The sequence below is a fragment of the Eptesicus fuscus genome, chromosome 20 (assembly GCF_027574615.1).
Source record: "Eptesicus fuscus isolate TK198812 chromosome 20, DD_ASM_mEF_20220401, whole genome shotgun sequence".
Taxonomy (NCBI): Eukaryota; Metazoa; Chordata; class Mammalia; order Chiroptera; family Vespertilionidae; genus Eptesicus; species Eptesicus fuscus.
Genome location: NC_072492.1, coordinates 14,323,017 through 14,340,090, shown reverse-complemented (window position 1 = coordinate 14,340,090; position 17,074 = coordinate 14,323,017). Strand labels below are relative to the sequence as shown.

General features: G+C 39.0%; 1 protein-coding gene across 8 annotated transcripts in view; it reads right to left on the bottom strand.

Moving 5' to 3' along the window:
* The window catches only part of UBE2G1 (ubiquitin conjugating enzyme E2 G1), a 105,136-nt gene that overhangs the window by 4,387 nt on the left and 83,675 nt on the right, over positions 1–17,074 (bottom strand). For 4 of the 8 annotated variants that reach the window (XM_054709026.1, XM_054709028.1, XM_054709029.1 and 1 more), the window contains 3 exons: positions 13,506–13,603; positions 7,185–7,387; positions 2,648–2,770 (listed from right to left, as the gene is read on the bottom strand). In XM_054709026.1, coding sequence (XP_054565001.1) covers positions 2,684–2,770; positions 7,185–7,387; positions 13,506–13,603 — 388 coding nt within the window. In that variant the 3' untranslated portion in view covers positions 2,648–2,683. Of the gene's footprint in view, positions 1–2,647; positions 2,771–7,184; positions 7,388–12,340; positions 12,548–13,505; positions 13,604–17,074 lie in introns of those variants that run through there. The other 4 variants (XM_054709027.1, XM_028133009.2, XM_054709030.1 and 1 more) reach the window with 3 other exon arrangements.

Genomic DNA, 17,074 nt, shown 5'->3' with positions numbered 1-17,074 from the left:
TTCATTAACAAGAACTGAAATGAGCTCAGTGTGTCTCCTATTCTTGGTGTTACCTCTCATTTCAGATATAAATCTTGATTCTTAATAATATGCAACTTTTGCCCTAGTCGGTTTGGCTCAGTGGATAGAACATCAGCCTGTGGACTGAAGGGTCCCGGGTTCGATTCCTGGTCAGGGCACATGCCCAAGTTGCGGGCTTGATCCCCAGTAGGGGGCATGCAGGAAGCAGCCGATCAATGATTCTCATCATTGATGTTTCAATCTCTCCCTTCCTCTCTGAAATCAATAAAAAAATATTTAAAAAAATAATAATAATATGCAACTATTAAAAAAGGAAGCGGATATATATTATTGAGCTAGCAAAATATCAAAAGACAATGTTAAATTAAAAGTACAGAAAAAAACAAGCTTAACAGTAGCATAACTAAGAAATAGCAACTAAAATTAATCACTGGAAAAAAAAAAAGAGTGCATTAATTTCACTTAAAATTCTATTAAGGACTCCAAGCTGCCACAATAGTGCAAAGCCGTTACAATGCATACTGAATATATCTGGAGTACCTGCAACTTTAAAGGTTGTTTTGGTATTAATGTATGAACAGTGCTGACCTATGTTAGTGAAGATTTCCAATTATTGCTTCCATACTCTTTAAGAGTAGTTAGTTTAGTTTCATGAGTAACAGTATACTGTTTTTCAATTAACTTATTCTACGTAATGAGGTATTTTGACTTAACTTTTTTTTTACTCTATCTTTTTGATAAGTGTACTTTAATCTTGAGAAGTACATCTCTCTTTTTTAAAATAATTTATTAATTTTTAGAGAGAGGGAGAGAAACATCATGTAAGAGCAACATCGATTGGCTGCCTTCTGCACGCCCCCTACAAGAAATCAATCCTGCAACCTGGGCATGTGCCCTTGACAAGAATCGAACATGCAATCTCCTGGTGCGTGGGATGATGCCCAACCAACTAAGCCAGATCAGTCAGAGTTTGATAAATATATCTTAAAAACATGAATGTTATAAGCATAAATTAACTCGTCCCACTAGCAAAGGAGATAATATATAACCCCTTACAAAATTTGTTTCTGACATTTCATTAGTACTTATCTAACTTACAATATACTATGAAGATAAATGTAATAAAATTATTTGTTATTTCCTAAATTTTTAAAGTACTGTTTATATAAGGTAAAATCACACATAAGCCGAAACCGGTTTGGCTCAGTGGATAGAGCGTCGGCCTGTGGACTCAAGGGTCCCAGGTTCGATTCCGGTCAAGGGCACATCCCCAGTAGGGGGTGTGCAAGAGGCAGCTGATCGATGTTTCTCTCTCATCGATGTTTCTAACTCTCTATCCCTCTCTCTTCCTCTCTGTAAAAAATCAATAAAATATATTTTTTTAAAAATCACACATAAGCTTAGGCTTTAATATGTTATTTCATTTCTCATCAATTCTTTGTTGTCGTCAAGCCCTTTTCTAACTTGAAAATGATATGGGTAAAAGCCCTGAGTGTGTTTGTTGTTCCTAAGATTTTGTCATACTCATAAAGCAACCGATGCAATGAGTTGAGCTTTGTGAAGATCAATGTGCAGCTGTATCCAGAACAAATATCCAGGATCAAGTAGAGGCTGGCATGAAGGATGTTCAAAACTAGCAGACTAAGGCAGTGTCTAGTAACAAGAACTTGATCTAAGGTGGTGTAAAGCAAGAGTTAAATAAGGGAAAAGACATGGACCACTGACTAGATGTGATGGCGGTATTACATGTAATGATACTGAAATAAGAACAAAATTATTAGCAAAAATAAAAAGGCTATAAACAAGATGAAAAACAAGTAATTTTAAGACTATAAGCTTATTAATATATTTGGTGGTAACAGCAATAAGTCAAGTTAATTTTCAGCATTTCAGATTATTATAAAGAAATCAAAAAGTAGATCTGAGTCTTCAGAAATCAGAGTATTTACCCTTAACAATTCCACCCATAGGCATACACACTAAAGAAACTCATAGTACATGTGCAGCAAGAAACAAGAATAGCCACATCCTCTATAATAGCAAAAACAAAGCAAAATAAACAAGCAAAAAAACCCTACCATAATTTGGAAAATAACTGCAATAAGAATAAAGAGTAGAGAGGTAATTTATCTAATAAACCACTACATAACAGTGAAAACAGATTAAATGTAGCTGCACATAATACAGACCAATTTCAAGAATATAATATTGAATAATAAGTCACAAAAAATGCATACATTATAATTCCATATATACAATTCAAGACATTCGATATTGTTTGGGAATACAAACTGATAAAATTATGAAAAAAAAACAATGGTAAAATGGAAGAAACTTGAAATAAGCACTTTATCATTGGAAATTTTACCATCTCTAGTTTCTGAAAAGAAATAAACTGCTAACTAGTTTGGTATATCTACTTAAAAACAGCTGGGCCTACTAAAAGGAAAAGCAAGAAAGTTATATACTGTTTCTGTTGAGAAACAGCAAACTACTGGATACTAACCCATAGAAAGTGAAGCCAATGAAAAATGCAATTCAAATAACTAAGTCACATAATTTCCCAAAACATATACAACATTTATAAAAAGGCAAAGTAATTGTATGATTTTTTAAATGACCTTACCCTGAAATAAGTGAAATTACAGCTATTGAATAAATGTCACTCAAAAGCAGTCTCTTGGCTTTTTCTTACACAGCGGGCAACTTTTCTTTTGAATTCTCCGTTTCTGTCTTCCCTCCATTCTTTCTGTAGGTACAGAAGTGAGATCAACTGACTTTATCAATTCCTCGTATAATTTCAAATACTAATTTTACTTTTGAATGTAATGCTTTGACAATATGTAAGCTGATAAGGTAGAAAAGGAGTAAAAAAAATACTTCTGCAAGGCACTCTGCTGGGATAAAAGAGTAGAAACTCCCCATGCAAATCACCACTTATAAGCAAAATTCTCTTAAAAAGGGAAAGATCATTAACAGTTTTATGTTATACTGAAAAGAAATGTACAACTTATAAATAAGATATTGAGGCTATCTGAAGGATTACCAACTCTCCCTGACGGAAGCAACCAGAAAGTAAAAGACATAAAACCCTCCACCTGATGTAGACAGGTGGAGTACATCATATTGAGATGATACTGAGCACTCCTTCATGGGGGGCGATGGATGGAAAAGAACAAAACAATATCACTACCACTGCCAGACACATGAAAAAAGGAACACGAAGCAGCACTGGCATAGGTTCACGTGAGAACAGAGCTGATTAATCTAGCATGTAAATAAGTAGTAGGAACTAGAAAGAAAAAGAAAAGTCACCTGCAGACACAGAAGAATGAACCTAGCATCAACTTTCTCCTCAGTAACAAAATAAGTACTAAAGATAAATTCTGTAGAAATTTGATTTTCTACCCTAGAATTCTGTAAACAAAGTATCAATTATAAGGTCAGGACAAAAACACTTTCAGACATGTAAGAACTTAATTCCCAGCTACCTTTTCTAAAACATTACTCTTGGATGAAGAACAGCAAAAGAAAAAAGTCAACAAAAAAGGGGGGGAGGGAAGTGGGATCGGGCAGGGGAGATCCAGGAAACAGATGATCCAATACAGAAGAGCAGCAAGTGAAGGAATGAAAATACAAGGAAAGCAACCAAGCAGCAGGCTGAATCAATCTAATTTGGATCCAAACAATGGAGGGATCCAGGAGAGAGATCTCCAAGAAAAATTTGAGTTTCTTAAAACAGGTATTGTCACTGATAGAGAGGTGAGAAAAACAAACAAAAAAATATATAACAATATGATTAAAAGGTATGCACTGCAAGCAGAAAAAGCAAATAAGGTAAACAAAACTGTTTACAAGATAGCTATGGTTTAAATATGAGACAACTGGTTAAATCAGAAAAAGCAGCAGTGGGTTTCAAAATAAAGAATGGGATAGATTTTGCACAGACTGCAAAGTCACGTTTGCATATTTCAACTTCCTAAAAAGGCCTATTTCTACCCTAATGAAAATTTTGCCTATTCACACTGTCAAATATTTATTTGTTCTTATTTTCTCATTTTTGAAGATTAAAACTCAACTTGTCAGTTCCAAACTTATAAAAGAGCTGACAACTGAGAATGGAACAGGAATTACTTCTCAAAATGATTCTATAGGATTTTTTAAAATAAATATTTTTATTGATTTCAGAGTAAGGGAGAAGGAGAGATAGATGATGAGAGAGAATCATTGATCTGCTGCCTCCTGCATACCCCACACTGGGGATCAAGCTCTCAACCAGGTATGTGCCTTGACCAGGAATCGAACCGTGACCTCCCAGTTCATAGGTCGACGCTCAACCACTAAGCCACGCGGACTGGGCAGAATTTTTTTTTAAAAAATAGCTTTCATCTCTTCTCCCTTACTATCTCTTATATTGTTTGAACTAATACTTGACTAAACAGAAAAATAGAATAATGTTCTATCAGGCTTTACTTCAACTTGAGTACTAAATGTGAAACTTCAAAGCCATAGATATGAAAAGGAATTATCTATGTAGTTTTTCTACATTGAAGATCTCACCTAAGTTGTTTTGTTTTGTTTTTGTTGTTGTTAATCCTCATCTGAGGAAATTTTTCCATTGATTTTTAGACAGAGTGGAAGGGAAGGGAAGATACAGAGAGAGAGAAACATTGATGTGAGAGAGACACATTAATTGGTTGCTTCCTGTATGTGCCACAACCAGGACCAGGGATTGAGCCTGCAACCAAGGTGTGTGCCCTTGAGCAGAATCGAACCAGGACTCTTTAGTACACCAGCCAACACTCTATCCATTGAGCTAAACCAGTTAGGGCCTAAGTTTTTTTTTGTTTTGTTTTGGAACATGTTTTTTAATTTTTTATTGATTTTATGTTATTGATTTTTTTTACATAGAGGAAGGGAGAGAGATAGAAAGTTAGAAACATCGATGAGAGAGAAACATCGATCAGCTGCCTCCTGCACGCCTCCTACTGGGGATGTGCCCGCAACCAAGGTACATGCCCTTGACCGGAATCGAACCTGAGACCTTTCAGTCCGCAGGCCGACGACGCTCTATCCACTGAGCCAAACCGGTTAGGGCTAGGGCCTAAGTTTTTATATATGATTGAAGTAACCGCCCAAAAAGATGATTTTAATCTTCTGGCTTTCATATACAGTAACAAATAAAATTCTAAGAGTAAGAATTGAGAACAAAAGGCTTTTCAAAGAAGAACAGAAGATTGAGGAACTAAGACTATTAAAGAAGACTAATGAAATAAAATGTAATGTAAAAATATAAGGTGGGCCCAGCCAGCATGGCTCAGTGGTTGAGCGCTGACCTATGAATCAGGAGGTCACAGATCGATTTCCTTTCAGGATACATGCATGGGTTGTGAGTGGGCTCCATCCCCAGTGTGGGGTGTGCAGGAGGGAGCCGATCAATGATTCTCATCACTGATGTTTCTATCTCTCTCTCCTTTCCTCTATGAAATCAATAAAAATATACATTTTTAAAAATAATGATAATGTGGGATCCTAGATTCTGGATTTTCAATAATAACCAAAAAAAGGAAGCTATAAGAACAATATTGAAGAAATTTGAATATGAGCTGTATATGTATATCCTATATAATAAAGAGGTAATATGCAAATTGACCATCACTCCAACACACAAGATGGCTGCCCCCATGTGGACACAATATGGCCACCACAAGATGGCCTGCAGGGGAGGGCAGTTATGGGTTATCAGGCCAGCAGGGGAGGGCAGTTAGGGGTGACCAGGCCAACAGAGGAGGGCAGTTGGGGGCAACCAGGCCTGCAGGGGAGGGCAGTTGGGGAGGACCCAGGCCTTCAGGGGAGGGCAGCTGGGGGAGACCAAGCCTGGAGGGGAGGGCAGTTACGGGCAACAAGTCCAGCAGGGGAAGGCAGTTAGGGGTGACCAGGCTGGCAGAGGAGGGCAGTTAGGAGCAATTGGGCCAGCAGGGGAGGGCAGTTAAGAGCGACCAGGCTGGCAAGACAGGGAAGTTAGGGGTGACCGGGCCAGCAGGGGAGGGCAGTTGGGGGTGACCAGGCCTGCAGGGGAGGGCAGTTAGGGGTGACCAGGCTGGCAAGGGAGGGCAGTTAGGGGTGACCGGGCTGACGGGAGGTTAGTTAGGGGCAATCGGGCCGGCAGGGGAGTAGTTAGGTTTTGATCAGGCTGGCAGGGGAGTGGTTAGGGGGTGATCAGGCTGGCAGGCAGAAGCAGTTAGGGGCAATCAGGTAGGCAGGCAGATGAGCAGTTGGAGGCCAGCAGTCCTGGATTGTGAGAGGGATGTCCGACTGCCCATTTAGGCCCGATCCTGGGCCTAAACAGGAAGTCGTACATCCCTCAAGGGGTCCCAGATTGGAGAGGGTGCAGGCTGGGCTGAGGGACACACACACACCCGTGCATGAATTTCATGCACCGGGCCTCTAGTTCAATAATAGTACTGTATCAATGATAGACTTGTACTATGCTTATATGGAAAGATACCCTTGTTCTTAGGAGATATATGCTGAAGTATTCAAGTATGAAGAGTTAGGATATCTGTAAAGTACACTACTGGTAAATCTAGGTGAAGGATATAGGAATGATTAATGCCACCTTTGTTGTAGATCTGAAATCAATAAAAACATATTTAAAAAAAAACGAAAAAAAAAGCCCAACCGATGAGGCTTAGTGGTTGAGCATCAACCTATGAACCAGGAGGTCATGGTTCAATTCCCAGTCAGTGCATATACTCAGGTTGTGGCCTCGATCCCCGAGTCATGTGCAAGAGGCAGCCTACCAATGATTTTCTCTCATCAGTTGATGTTTCTATCTCTCTCTCCCTCTCCCTCCCTCTCTCTGAAATCAATAAAGACATATTTAAAAGAAAACAAAAAAACTCAGGAATAATAATATAAACTTGATATTAAATTTTCCTAGGTATGACATGTAAGATGGTGTCCTTATTCTTTGAAGATCCAGGTTCAAGTATCTAGGGGTGAAGCTGAGTTGTGGCTGTAAACTTATTTTTGTAAGAAAAATAAATGAATATAAACAGATATAGATATAGACACACACACACACACACACACACACACAAAGATACTATATTTCTGAGTTTAATTAAAGGGGAGGGGATATGTGCATACGACCACCTTACCGCAGCATCAACATTAGCAGGTGAGTCTCCATTAGGATCTGCCAGCATAGAAATAACACTAATCATAATGGTTTCCACGGTGTGAATGGGAAGCCAGCGTTCCTCTGGTTTTTCATATCCATATTTATCTTCACCAGGCTCATGAAGAATAGAAATGCATACATCACCATTTTTATCAACTGCAAAATTAGAGAAAAACAGTCCTGTTTAAAATACGTATTTGAAATAACTTGGTTATACAGAAGATATCTATTATAGATCAAGTCCTAATTTCCACAGAACCTGTATAAAACAATGAATATACAGAAGTTAATTTCCAAAATGGAACCCGTTAACCTTCTAAGAAGACCACAGATTTTACTAAATAGGATTCATCTGAAAAACCCAATCGGAATGTAAGTTATCTTGTACATTTGTGCAAAACTTCAAGATACCTAGCATATAAATAGATGTTGCCTAGCATTTACATGTAGTAAATACAGCAGGTCCTGGAATACTATACAGCCGTAAAAAAAGAAGGATCTCTTACTTTTTGATACAGCATGGAGGGACCTGGAGAGTATTATGCTAAGAGAAATAAGCCAGTCAGAGAAAGATAATTATCCCATGATCTTACTTATATGTGGAATCTAATGAACAAAACAGATCCAGACACATAGAAGCATAGAATAGATGGTCAAATCTCAGAGGGAAGGTAGGGGATTGAGGGGGTGTGGGAAGCGATCAACCAAAGAACTTGTATGCATATATGCATAACCCATGGACACAGACAATAGGGTGATGGAGGCCTGTGGTGAGGGTAGGCTATAAGGGGTCAATGGGAGAAAAAAAGGGACATATTTAACCTTCAACAATAAATACTAAAAAATAAAAATAGCCCTAGCTGGTTTGGCTCAGTAGATAGATGTGCAGCAAGAAACAAGAAACTGAAGAGTCCCAGGTTCGATTCCAATCAAGGGCACATGCCCAGGTTTCAGGCTGGATTCCTAGTGGGGAGTGTGCAGGAAGCAGCCAATCAATGATTCTCTCTCATCAGTGATGTTTCTTTTCTATCTCTCTCTCCCTCTCCCTTCCTCTCTGAAATCAATAAAAATATTTAAAAACATATATAAAAATAAACAAAATAAAAATTCATATTCTCTAACTTCCTCTTCTATGCTACCAACACACCTTTATAACTACACATCACTATCATCCCTCAGTTTCACCATTAAGTCTATATGTCTACCTTTGCCTTATATAGACCATAATATCCTTATAGAAAGAGACCATAACACATTAATCATCTTTATATCTCCAGTACCTAACAGATACTCAGATGCTCACTTTTCCTCTCATTCCTATTTCAAACTGACTTTTCACTCTTCCCTTGTCTAATTCTTCCTGTACTTGCCATCATTGCCCCTCACCTCCTTAGGTATCCTTTCTTCATAAGTTTTAATTATTTCACTACCTAGTAGGGGACCTGCAGGAGGCAGCCGATCAGTGACTCTTTCTCATCATTTATGTTTCTCTCTCTGTCTCTCTCTCTCCCTCTCCCTTACTCTCGGAAATCAATATATCCTATCTAATAATAGACAAATATGCAAATTGACCATACCTCCGACACACACAAGCCACGCCCACAAGCCACTCCCACCATCCAATCAGAGTGAGCATGCAAATTAACCCAAACCAAGATGGCTACAGCCACAGAGAGCAAGGTTTCCTAGGTAACAGAGGAAGCCAAGCTTTCCGCCTGTCCTGGCCAGGCCTAAGCCTCCACTCAAGCTACAAAGTTTCAATTATAGAAGGTAAACAAATTCAAACAAATGGCGGCAGAATGGAGCTTGAGAGAGCAGGCCAGGGTTGCCGCCGGCAACAGGGGAAGCAAAGCACACCCTGGCCTGGCCCAGGCCTCCGCTTAAGGCAACAAAGTTTCAATTATAACCCCCACACAAATGGCTGCCAGCCGCGGAGGGAGTCCCAGGCTTGGCTCCGCTCCAGGCTACAAAGTTTCAATTGTAGAAGGAAAATAAATTCCAGATACCAGGGCCTCTGCTTGGGTTGCCAGGGGGCGTGGCCAGCCTGCAAACCACCACAGGCCCCTCGCTCAGGCCGCCCCACACCCCAAGGGAACCCACACCTGATCCGGGACGCCCTTCAGGGCAAACCAGCTGGCCCCCAACCCTGTACCAGGCCTCTATCCTATCTAATAAAAGAGTAATATGCAGATTGATCATCACTGCAACACACAATATCGCTGCCCCCATGTGGTCAAAGATCCTGCCCCCATGTGGACACAAGATGGCTACCACAAGATGGCCAGCAGGAGAGGGCAGTTGGGAGGCACCCGGCCTGTAAGGGAGGGCAGTTGAGAGGGACCAAGCCTGCAAGGGAGGGCAGTTGGAGGTGATCAACCCTCCAGTTAGGAGGTGATCAACCCTCCAGTTAGGGCAGTTAGGGGTGACCAGGCCGGCAGAGGAGGGAAGTTGGGGGCAAACAGGCTGGCATGCAGAGTGGTTAGGGGGTGATCAGGCTGGCAGGCAGAAGTGGTTAGGGGCAATCAGGAAGGCAGGCAGGCAAGCAGTTGGGAGCCAGCAGTCCTGGATTGTGAGAGGGATGTCCGACTGCCCGTTTAGGCCCGATCCCACTGGGATCGGGCCTAAACGGGCAGTCGGACATCCCTTGAGGAGTCCCATATTGGAGAGGGTACAGGCTGGGCTGAGGGACAACCCCCCTCCATGCACGAATTTTGTGCACCGGGCCTCTGGTGTATATATATTTTAATAAGTAAAGGGCACTGTGGTTAAAAAAAAAAAAGTCTTTTCAACTTTAAGAAGAAACACACACACAAGAAAACACTTGTTCCCTCAGCTTTCCTCTTATATTACCTAGGCCACTGCTATCCTTCCTCTTAACAGAAGAGAAGTGCCACTTATTGCGTACATATGTGCTCTCGTTTAATTCTCACAGATAAAGTAAGGCTTAAAGAAGCTCTACCTAGAATTCTATAGCTAGTCTGGTGTAGCCAACAGTGAGAAGCTTAGTCACATCTTCTTTAGAAAATAGGTGCAAACAGGCTGATATTACACATCAAATAATTCAAGTGAAGCACAAAAAACTTACCAAAAGCCCAGGAAGAGATGAAAAGAAATTTCAAAGAAACAAGAGGTGAATGTCATTAATTCATGTATCCATACTTCATGTAGGACTATTGTTAATGCATTTTCCCACAAATAGATTGTTAGATATTTTTCTCCCTTCTGAACAAAAGTAATTATATGCCTTTTGTAATCACTGCTATTTCAGATGCTATGAAATATGGTAGTTCCCTTGGTTCCCAATAGTTTGCCATTTGCCAGTTCTAGTCTCTCATAAGACCCATTTGTTTTGCAAGCCACTAGGTTCTAATATATACTCTCTATCCATGCAATAATGCCTTAATTTACTCAATAATCCATACTCTCTCACTTGATTTTGTTTAAACTAATAAATAAGGGTTTTTCTTCCTTGCAACTGAAAAAACCTTGACTAGGAGAAACAAAATGCAGATTAGTGTAGTAGTATAAAAAGACAGCTGATTACAAAATACTGGTAAGTCAATATACTTAGAAAACAAATCCTTGCAAGCTCATACAAAACAAGGCCAAAAGTTCAAGGAGACTGTGTATAATAAACATAACTTATCTAGCCTAACCTTTGGTTCACAAGGTGGATTTTAAATGGTAGCACATCTTTAGGTAAAAAAGTCAATGTCTCCATTCCACAAACAGCAGTACTGGGATGCTTTCCAAAGGTTAAAACATACACTATTTTACCTCATTTGAAGCCCTCAGTTGCCTTATGAAATAGATAGGACAGCCCTAGCTGGTTTGGCTCAGTGGATAGAGCATCATCCTGCGGACTGAAGAGTCCTGGGTTCGATTCCAGTCATGGGCACATGCCTGGGTTGCAACTCGATCCCCAGTAGGGGGCGTGCAGGAGGCAGCCGATCAATGATTCTCTCTCATCATTGATGTTTCTATCTCTCTCTCCCTCTCCCTTCCTCTCTGAAATCAATAAAAATATACTTTAAAAAAAAAAAAGAAATAGGTAGGACATTCCCTGTTTTATAACTAAGAATATAGTTTTTAAACCCGGGTTCCCCAAGATATGTGATCAGTGCTGGGGTCCCGCCAGCAGGCGAGGGAATCCCAAGGCAGGTGTTGGGCATGGAGGCCACGGGGGCATAGGCTACCAAGGAGACAAAACTGAACCTCACATCACCCTGCTTGGCTCCGGAGGATGGCTGGTTAGCCAGAGACGGGTAAGATTCCTCAGGGAACGAACAACCTAAGACAGGCACAGTCGCAGTGGGGCCATCAGGAGAGAACTTGGGGGTCAACCGAGGTGGGGCACAGAACCTCACCCCCCCAACATTGCAGAGGCCTGAACCCTAGCCCCTTCTGAGGGATGTCTCCTGCCCCCATGGCTGCTTCGTGCTTTCCATGCCCAGCTCAGATCAGGACCCAGGTGACCGATAGAGACTTGGCCGACAGCAGCTGCCCTCTCACTCCAACAAGACTTGTTTGAGTTGTCTTGTATCCATGGTGTGGGGAAGTGGGTTTACGATATCTAAATCCAGCCTACCACCAGGAATGCTCAGGACCTACTCAACAAGGCAAATAATCCTTTCCACTAATATTTACAGGGTAAAATAAGATTGTTGTTAGAGTAATAAATTTGACAGTAAAATAGTAGTCAAGTTTTCAGGCAAATTTATTTGGCTAGTTGAAACAAGCGAATGTGCTAGAAAAATTAATTGTACTGGACAAAAAGGTGTTCCTAAAGTGTTAACTAAAATTTTTATTGGTAGTTCATCTCATGATAAAATTGTGCACCATGTAATGAACCTAAAACAGTAATATTATAGTGCAAAAAATTAAAATTTAAAAGCCATCAAGACTACATTATAAAATTTTCAAAGGCCTCCTAATATTTAAATCAAGAAAGGGGGGGATAGTAGAAGAAAATCATGTAAGGAAAAATAACCTGTAAGTAAATCACATCTAGAAAATTAATACTTTAGAAAATTAATTGTAAGGCTAAAAACAAGACACCCATGAAAAACACACAAGGTGTCAAAACAAGCCAGAGGAAAATCATTTGGGCAAAAAATGAAATAGGATCCCAAGTCAAATTTATAGAAAATATTCCTTTATTAACTTTTGGTCGAGAATATGATTGTATATTTTCAGAAAACAACTCCGAGACCATGTGGATTCCAGCAACAGAGAGGAATCGACAGGACTACTCCAGACATGAAGACAGAAGAGAAGCAGTCCAGAGATGGAAGACGCCGACTTCGCCTTGCCATACTAGCAGTCAGCAGCTGTGCGTCACTGCAGGTTGCCCAGGACAAAACCAGAGAGAGTCGGACCTGCATTACCACCATTTGTCCACCATTCAGAACTGAAATGTCATTGCTGACATGTACATATAAGGAACTGTTTGACACTTAAATTGGGTCTCAAAAGAACTGTTGGCCCAGAAAGAAACTCACTACAGACTGATTCATTTGCCTGTCAGCATAACCATTATTGCTTGTCTCATTTTCGGTTCTTATAAGTGTATTTCTAATAGCACATGATCTCACTCATCTAGGGGAAATAATGAACAACCTAGACTAATGAACAAGAACAGATCCAGAAACAAGGAGGCATGGATCAGACTGTCGGGCCTCAGAGGGAGGGTAGGGGAGGATGGGGGTAAAGGGGAGAGATCAACCAAAGGACTTGTGTGCATACATATGAGCCTAACCAGTGGTTAAGGACAACAGGGGGGTGGGGGCATGCTTGGGGAGGGGTGTGGGATGGGGATGGGGGGATGAGGACAAATACGTGATACCTTAATCAATAAAGAAATTTTTTAAAAAAGAATATAGTTTAAAAAGCCTAAGAGCTAAGAAGAGAAAAAGTAACTACACAATCCAGGTTTAATTACTTTTGTGCTCTTTGTAATAGCCAACGAGTCACCTAATGCCTTGGAAATTATCTCTTCAATTTTAAGAGTTCTATTAAGCTGAGTATCATTGTATCACCCACCAAACTTGCCTCTAGTTTGGAACATCTTGAGACTTAAAAGAGCTGAAAACTAAGTAAAAAAACCATTTTTCCATATGATCTCTGTTGCTCCTTCTCACCTAAAGAATCTAACGCATGACCATGTGCATAACAAATACAATGAACTTAGTACAAAAATTCCAAAGCAATTTCACTGAGAACTATATCTTTCTTACTGAACTTGAAAACTTCAGTGACAGGCCATTGTATTTGTAAAAGTAAAAATAGATAAACTTACCATTTGGATGCCAGATTTCTGTAATGAATTTCATTTTAGGAGGCCGGAGGGGATAATCTTTTGGGAAAGTGAGATGAGCCTTAAAAACACCGCCTTCACTGGAAAACAAAAACATAAACAAGTACTTGTCAATAAGTTCCTGCTTATAAGTAAACAATTATTCAAACAAACATAAAAACAAGGGTTGACAGCATAAATAAATGAATAATCTGGATTTCAAGCAGACAGTTTACTTACTCTATAAATAACCAGGTTTAAAAACTGTCATACCTACACCACCTTCTTAAACTCTCAAAAAACTAGTAAAACAAATAGCTCAAAAAAGACATCCAAATCAGATCACATTATTGCTGTGCTACAAAATTTTCTATTAATTCCACTGCACTTAAAACAAAATTTAGAAGGTTTAACCCTTTGCACTCGCTTGCTTTTTTCTCGATTCCTTTATTCTACTCGGGATTTAATTTTTTAAATACCCCAGATTTTACAAAGCGCGGCAGTAGAATAAAAAACTGGAGTTTCTTTTCATACAAACTTATTTATTTGGATTTTTTTATATTTCAAATTATTAATATATTCAAAGAGTATAAAAAGAGCTGCTACCGATGCTAACCGTGTCGAGTCACACTCGACATTCGAGTGCAAAAGGTTAACACTGCCTTAGGGTCAATTTGCCAAATTTCTATGTTGATCTCAAATCATCACTCTTTTTTCTGTTCGAGCCAGTTTTCTTTCCATTTTTCAAACACAGTAAGCTCCTTCTCAGCTCAGACTTTATGCACATTTTTTTTGTTCCTTGTCTGGGAAGAAATGCATTGACCTTCTATTCATTCATCTACTTATCTCATCATTTAACAAATGATGTGTCAGACACTAGGAGTATATCAATGAACAAAGCATACAGCCGCTCAAGTAATTTATATTTTAGTGACTTTCCAAAGCAGTCCTGTGCAATAGAACATTCTACACATTGGAGATGTTCTATATTTGTGTGGTCCAATATGGTAGCCACCTGCCACTTGAAATATGGCTAGTGAAACAAAGGAACTGAATTTTAAATTTTATTTAATACTAATAGCCACATTTGGCCAGTGACTGCTGTATTAGTGCAGTTCCAGAGCACTGACATTTACTTAGCAAATGTTCTTGAAGAATTTTTAGAACAATAAAATGAGTTTTATATGTTAACAATAAAAAACAATGAGATGAAGTCAACCTTACAGGGCAAAAATGACTAAGTCCTGCCTTGTGTCCTTGGTACCACCTGTATCTTCTGTTTGAAATACCAGTTTCTCCTTGTCATTCAAAACTCAGCTTAAATGTTACCCCTTGAGAAAGATTTTACTTGACTACCCAATTTTAACAAGCCACCATGTCCCTTTATTACATTGACCAATTTGCTGCAACAGGAATTCACATATCAAATTCTTTTACTGTTCAATATACATATCATTATGTGATTGTGTTTGTTTTACATCAGTGAGAAATAGAATTCTCAGCTCATTAAATGGTTTTCATTCACAGAACAAATATACATGGGTTATCTACTTGTGCGAGACACTATTCTATGTAAAAGGATATAACAGAGCAAGACATTCGAGAGCTCTGGTTTCATGGCACTTACCATTCTAGTGGCAGAGGAAAATACAAAAAAAATCAGTAATAAGTATTGGAATAATATGAGAAATCTATTATTAAGTTTAAAAAAACACAAATATCTACTGGATAAACCCATCTGTCTTTAAAAGATAAAATATGGGGGTATGTTTATATGAAATATGACATAAATACATTAACAATGGTTAACTCTGGAGCATAGGATTATGGAATCTTTTCCTTTCTGTTTTGGACATTTCAGTAGAGCTTCACTTTTTAACCACAGCAAGTATTCATTTTTATCACCTTTCTCTGATCATAAAAGCAAAACTGGGGAGAGGGTAATAAAAGAGAGATAGATCATTACTACCAAGTAGTCCTGAACACTTAGCAAATGCCATTCACTGGACTCCAAGTATAAAAAGTAACCTTAATAATATAATTTTGGTAAAAGCAATAAAACAAGGCAGAAAGAAAGAATAAAGTGGTAAAACACAAGCATAACAAACAGGATAATTTGAGTTTAACAGTTAAAGAAGATGATAACTTGCCCTGGATGGCGTTGCTCAGTGGTTAGAGTGTCAGCCCAAGCACCAAAGGGTCGAGGGGTCCATTCCAGGTCAAGAGCACATACCTGGGTTGCAGGTTCAATCCCACATGTGGGAAGTAACCAACTGATGTGTTTCTCTCACATCAGTGTCTCTGTTCTCCCCACCCCTTCCAACTCTCACCCTTTCACTCTCTAAAAATCAATGGAAAAAATATTCCTACTAATGACTTTTTAAAAAGAAGAAGATGAGAAATAATATAAATGAAAGGCTTTAAAAGAGGGGGGTGGCAATTTTTTTTTAAGTAAATGGCAGAAAGACTAAAAAAAGAATAAATAAAGAAAGTAGAGCCCTAACCGGTTTGGCTCAGTGGATAGAGCGTCGGCCTGCGGACTGAGAGGTCCCAGGTTCTATTCCGGTCAAGGGCATGTACCTTGGTTGCGGGCACATCCCCAGTAGGAGGTGTGCAGGAGGCAGCTGATCGATGTTTCTCTCTCATCGATGTTTCTAGCTCTCTATCCCTCTCCCTTCCTCTCTGTAAAAATCAATGAAATATATTTAAAAAAAGAAAAAAAAAAAAAAGAAAGTAGAATAAGTGCCTAACAACAACAACAAAAAACATCTTTTCCTTCTGTACAGGAAAAAAACCAGAGAGAATGCAGTACAGATAGATATCCAGAGGCAGAAAGGAAGAAAAATGATAAATTTTATGCCTGCCTTGCTGGCCTTAATTTTCATAATTTGTAAGATTATGTACTGAAGGGGGAAAAAAACCTGAAGATGAGAAAAATGGAAACTAGAGTGTCGTGAAGAATGCATTACACTGATCAAGAGATACGTCTATTTTCTCATCCTATGTTACCCCAACTGTATAAGACAGTGCCAAAACTGGTCTTAGAACATAATTATATTAACTAGTTTTTCAAGCTGGGGATATAAACCATTTAAGTGAGTAACTAACCAGTTTTCTTCTTAAATAAATAAAAGTAGAATAGAAAACAAAGGTGCTTATCACAAGTAATTTGTTTCAGTTATATAATCTACATACATGCTTCTATTCATTAAGACACTAATGTATACACCTAAGTATACATTGGGTCACGATGTAAATTATTCCTGATTATGGGTTGTGGTGTTAAAAAAAAAAAAAAAAGGTTTGAAAGTCATAATTACAGAAAACACCAAGAATCATTGCCACAAAGCCCAAGCACTTTATTCTACTGATGAGGCTAATCCTCAATATTCAGTTAGCTTTTCCTTACATTTTGATTGGTTAGATCCTCTTAAAAGCTTTCTATTAGCTGATTGGAATTCCTATCATAAAAAATTACCTAGTCTCATTATTTTCAATCAACTCTAATTAACAGGATTATCCTAAAACATTTAAAGCGCAGATTTTTTTTTAACTCTGTCTGCCATGCCCTC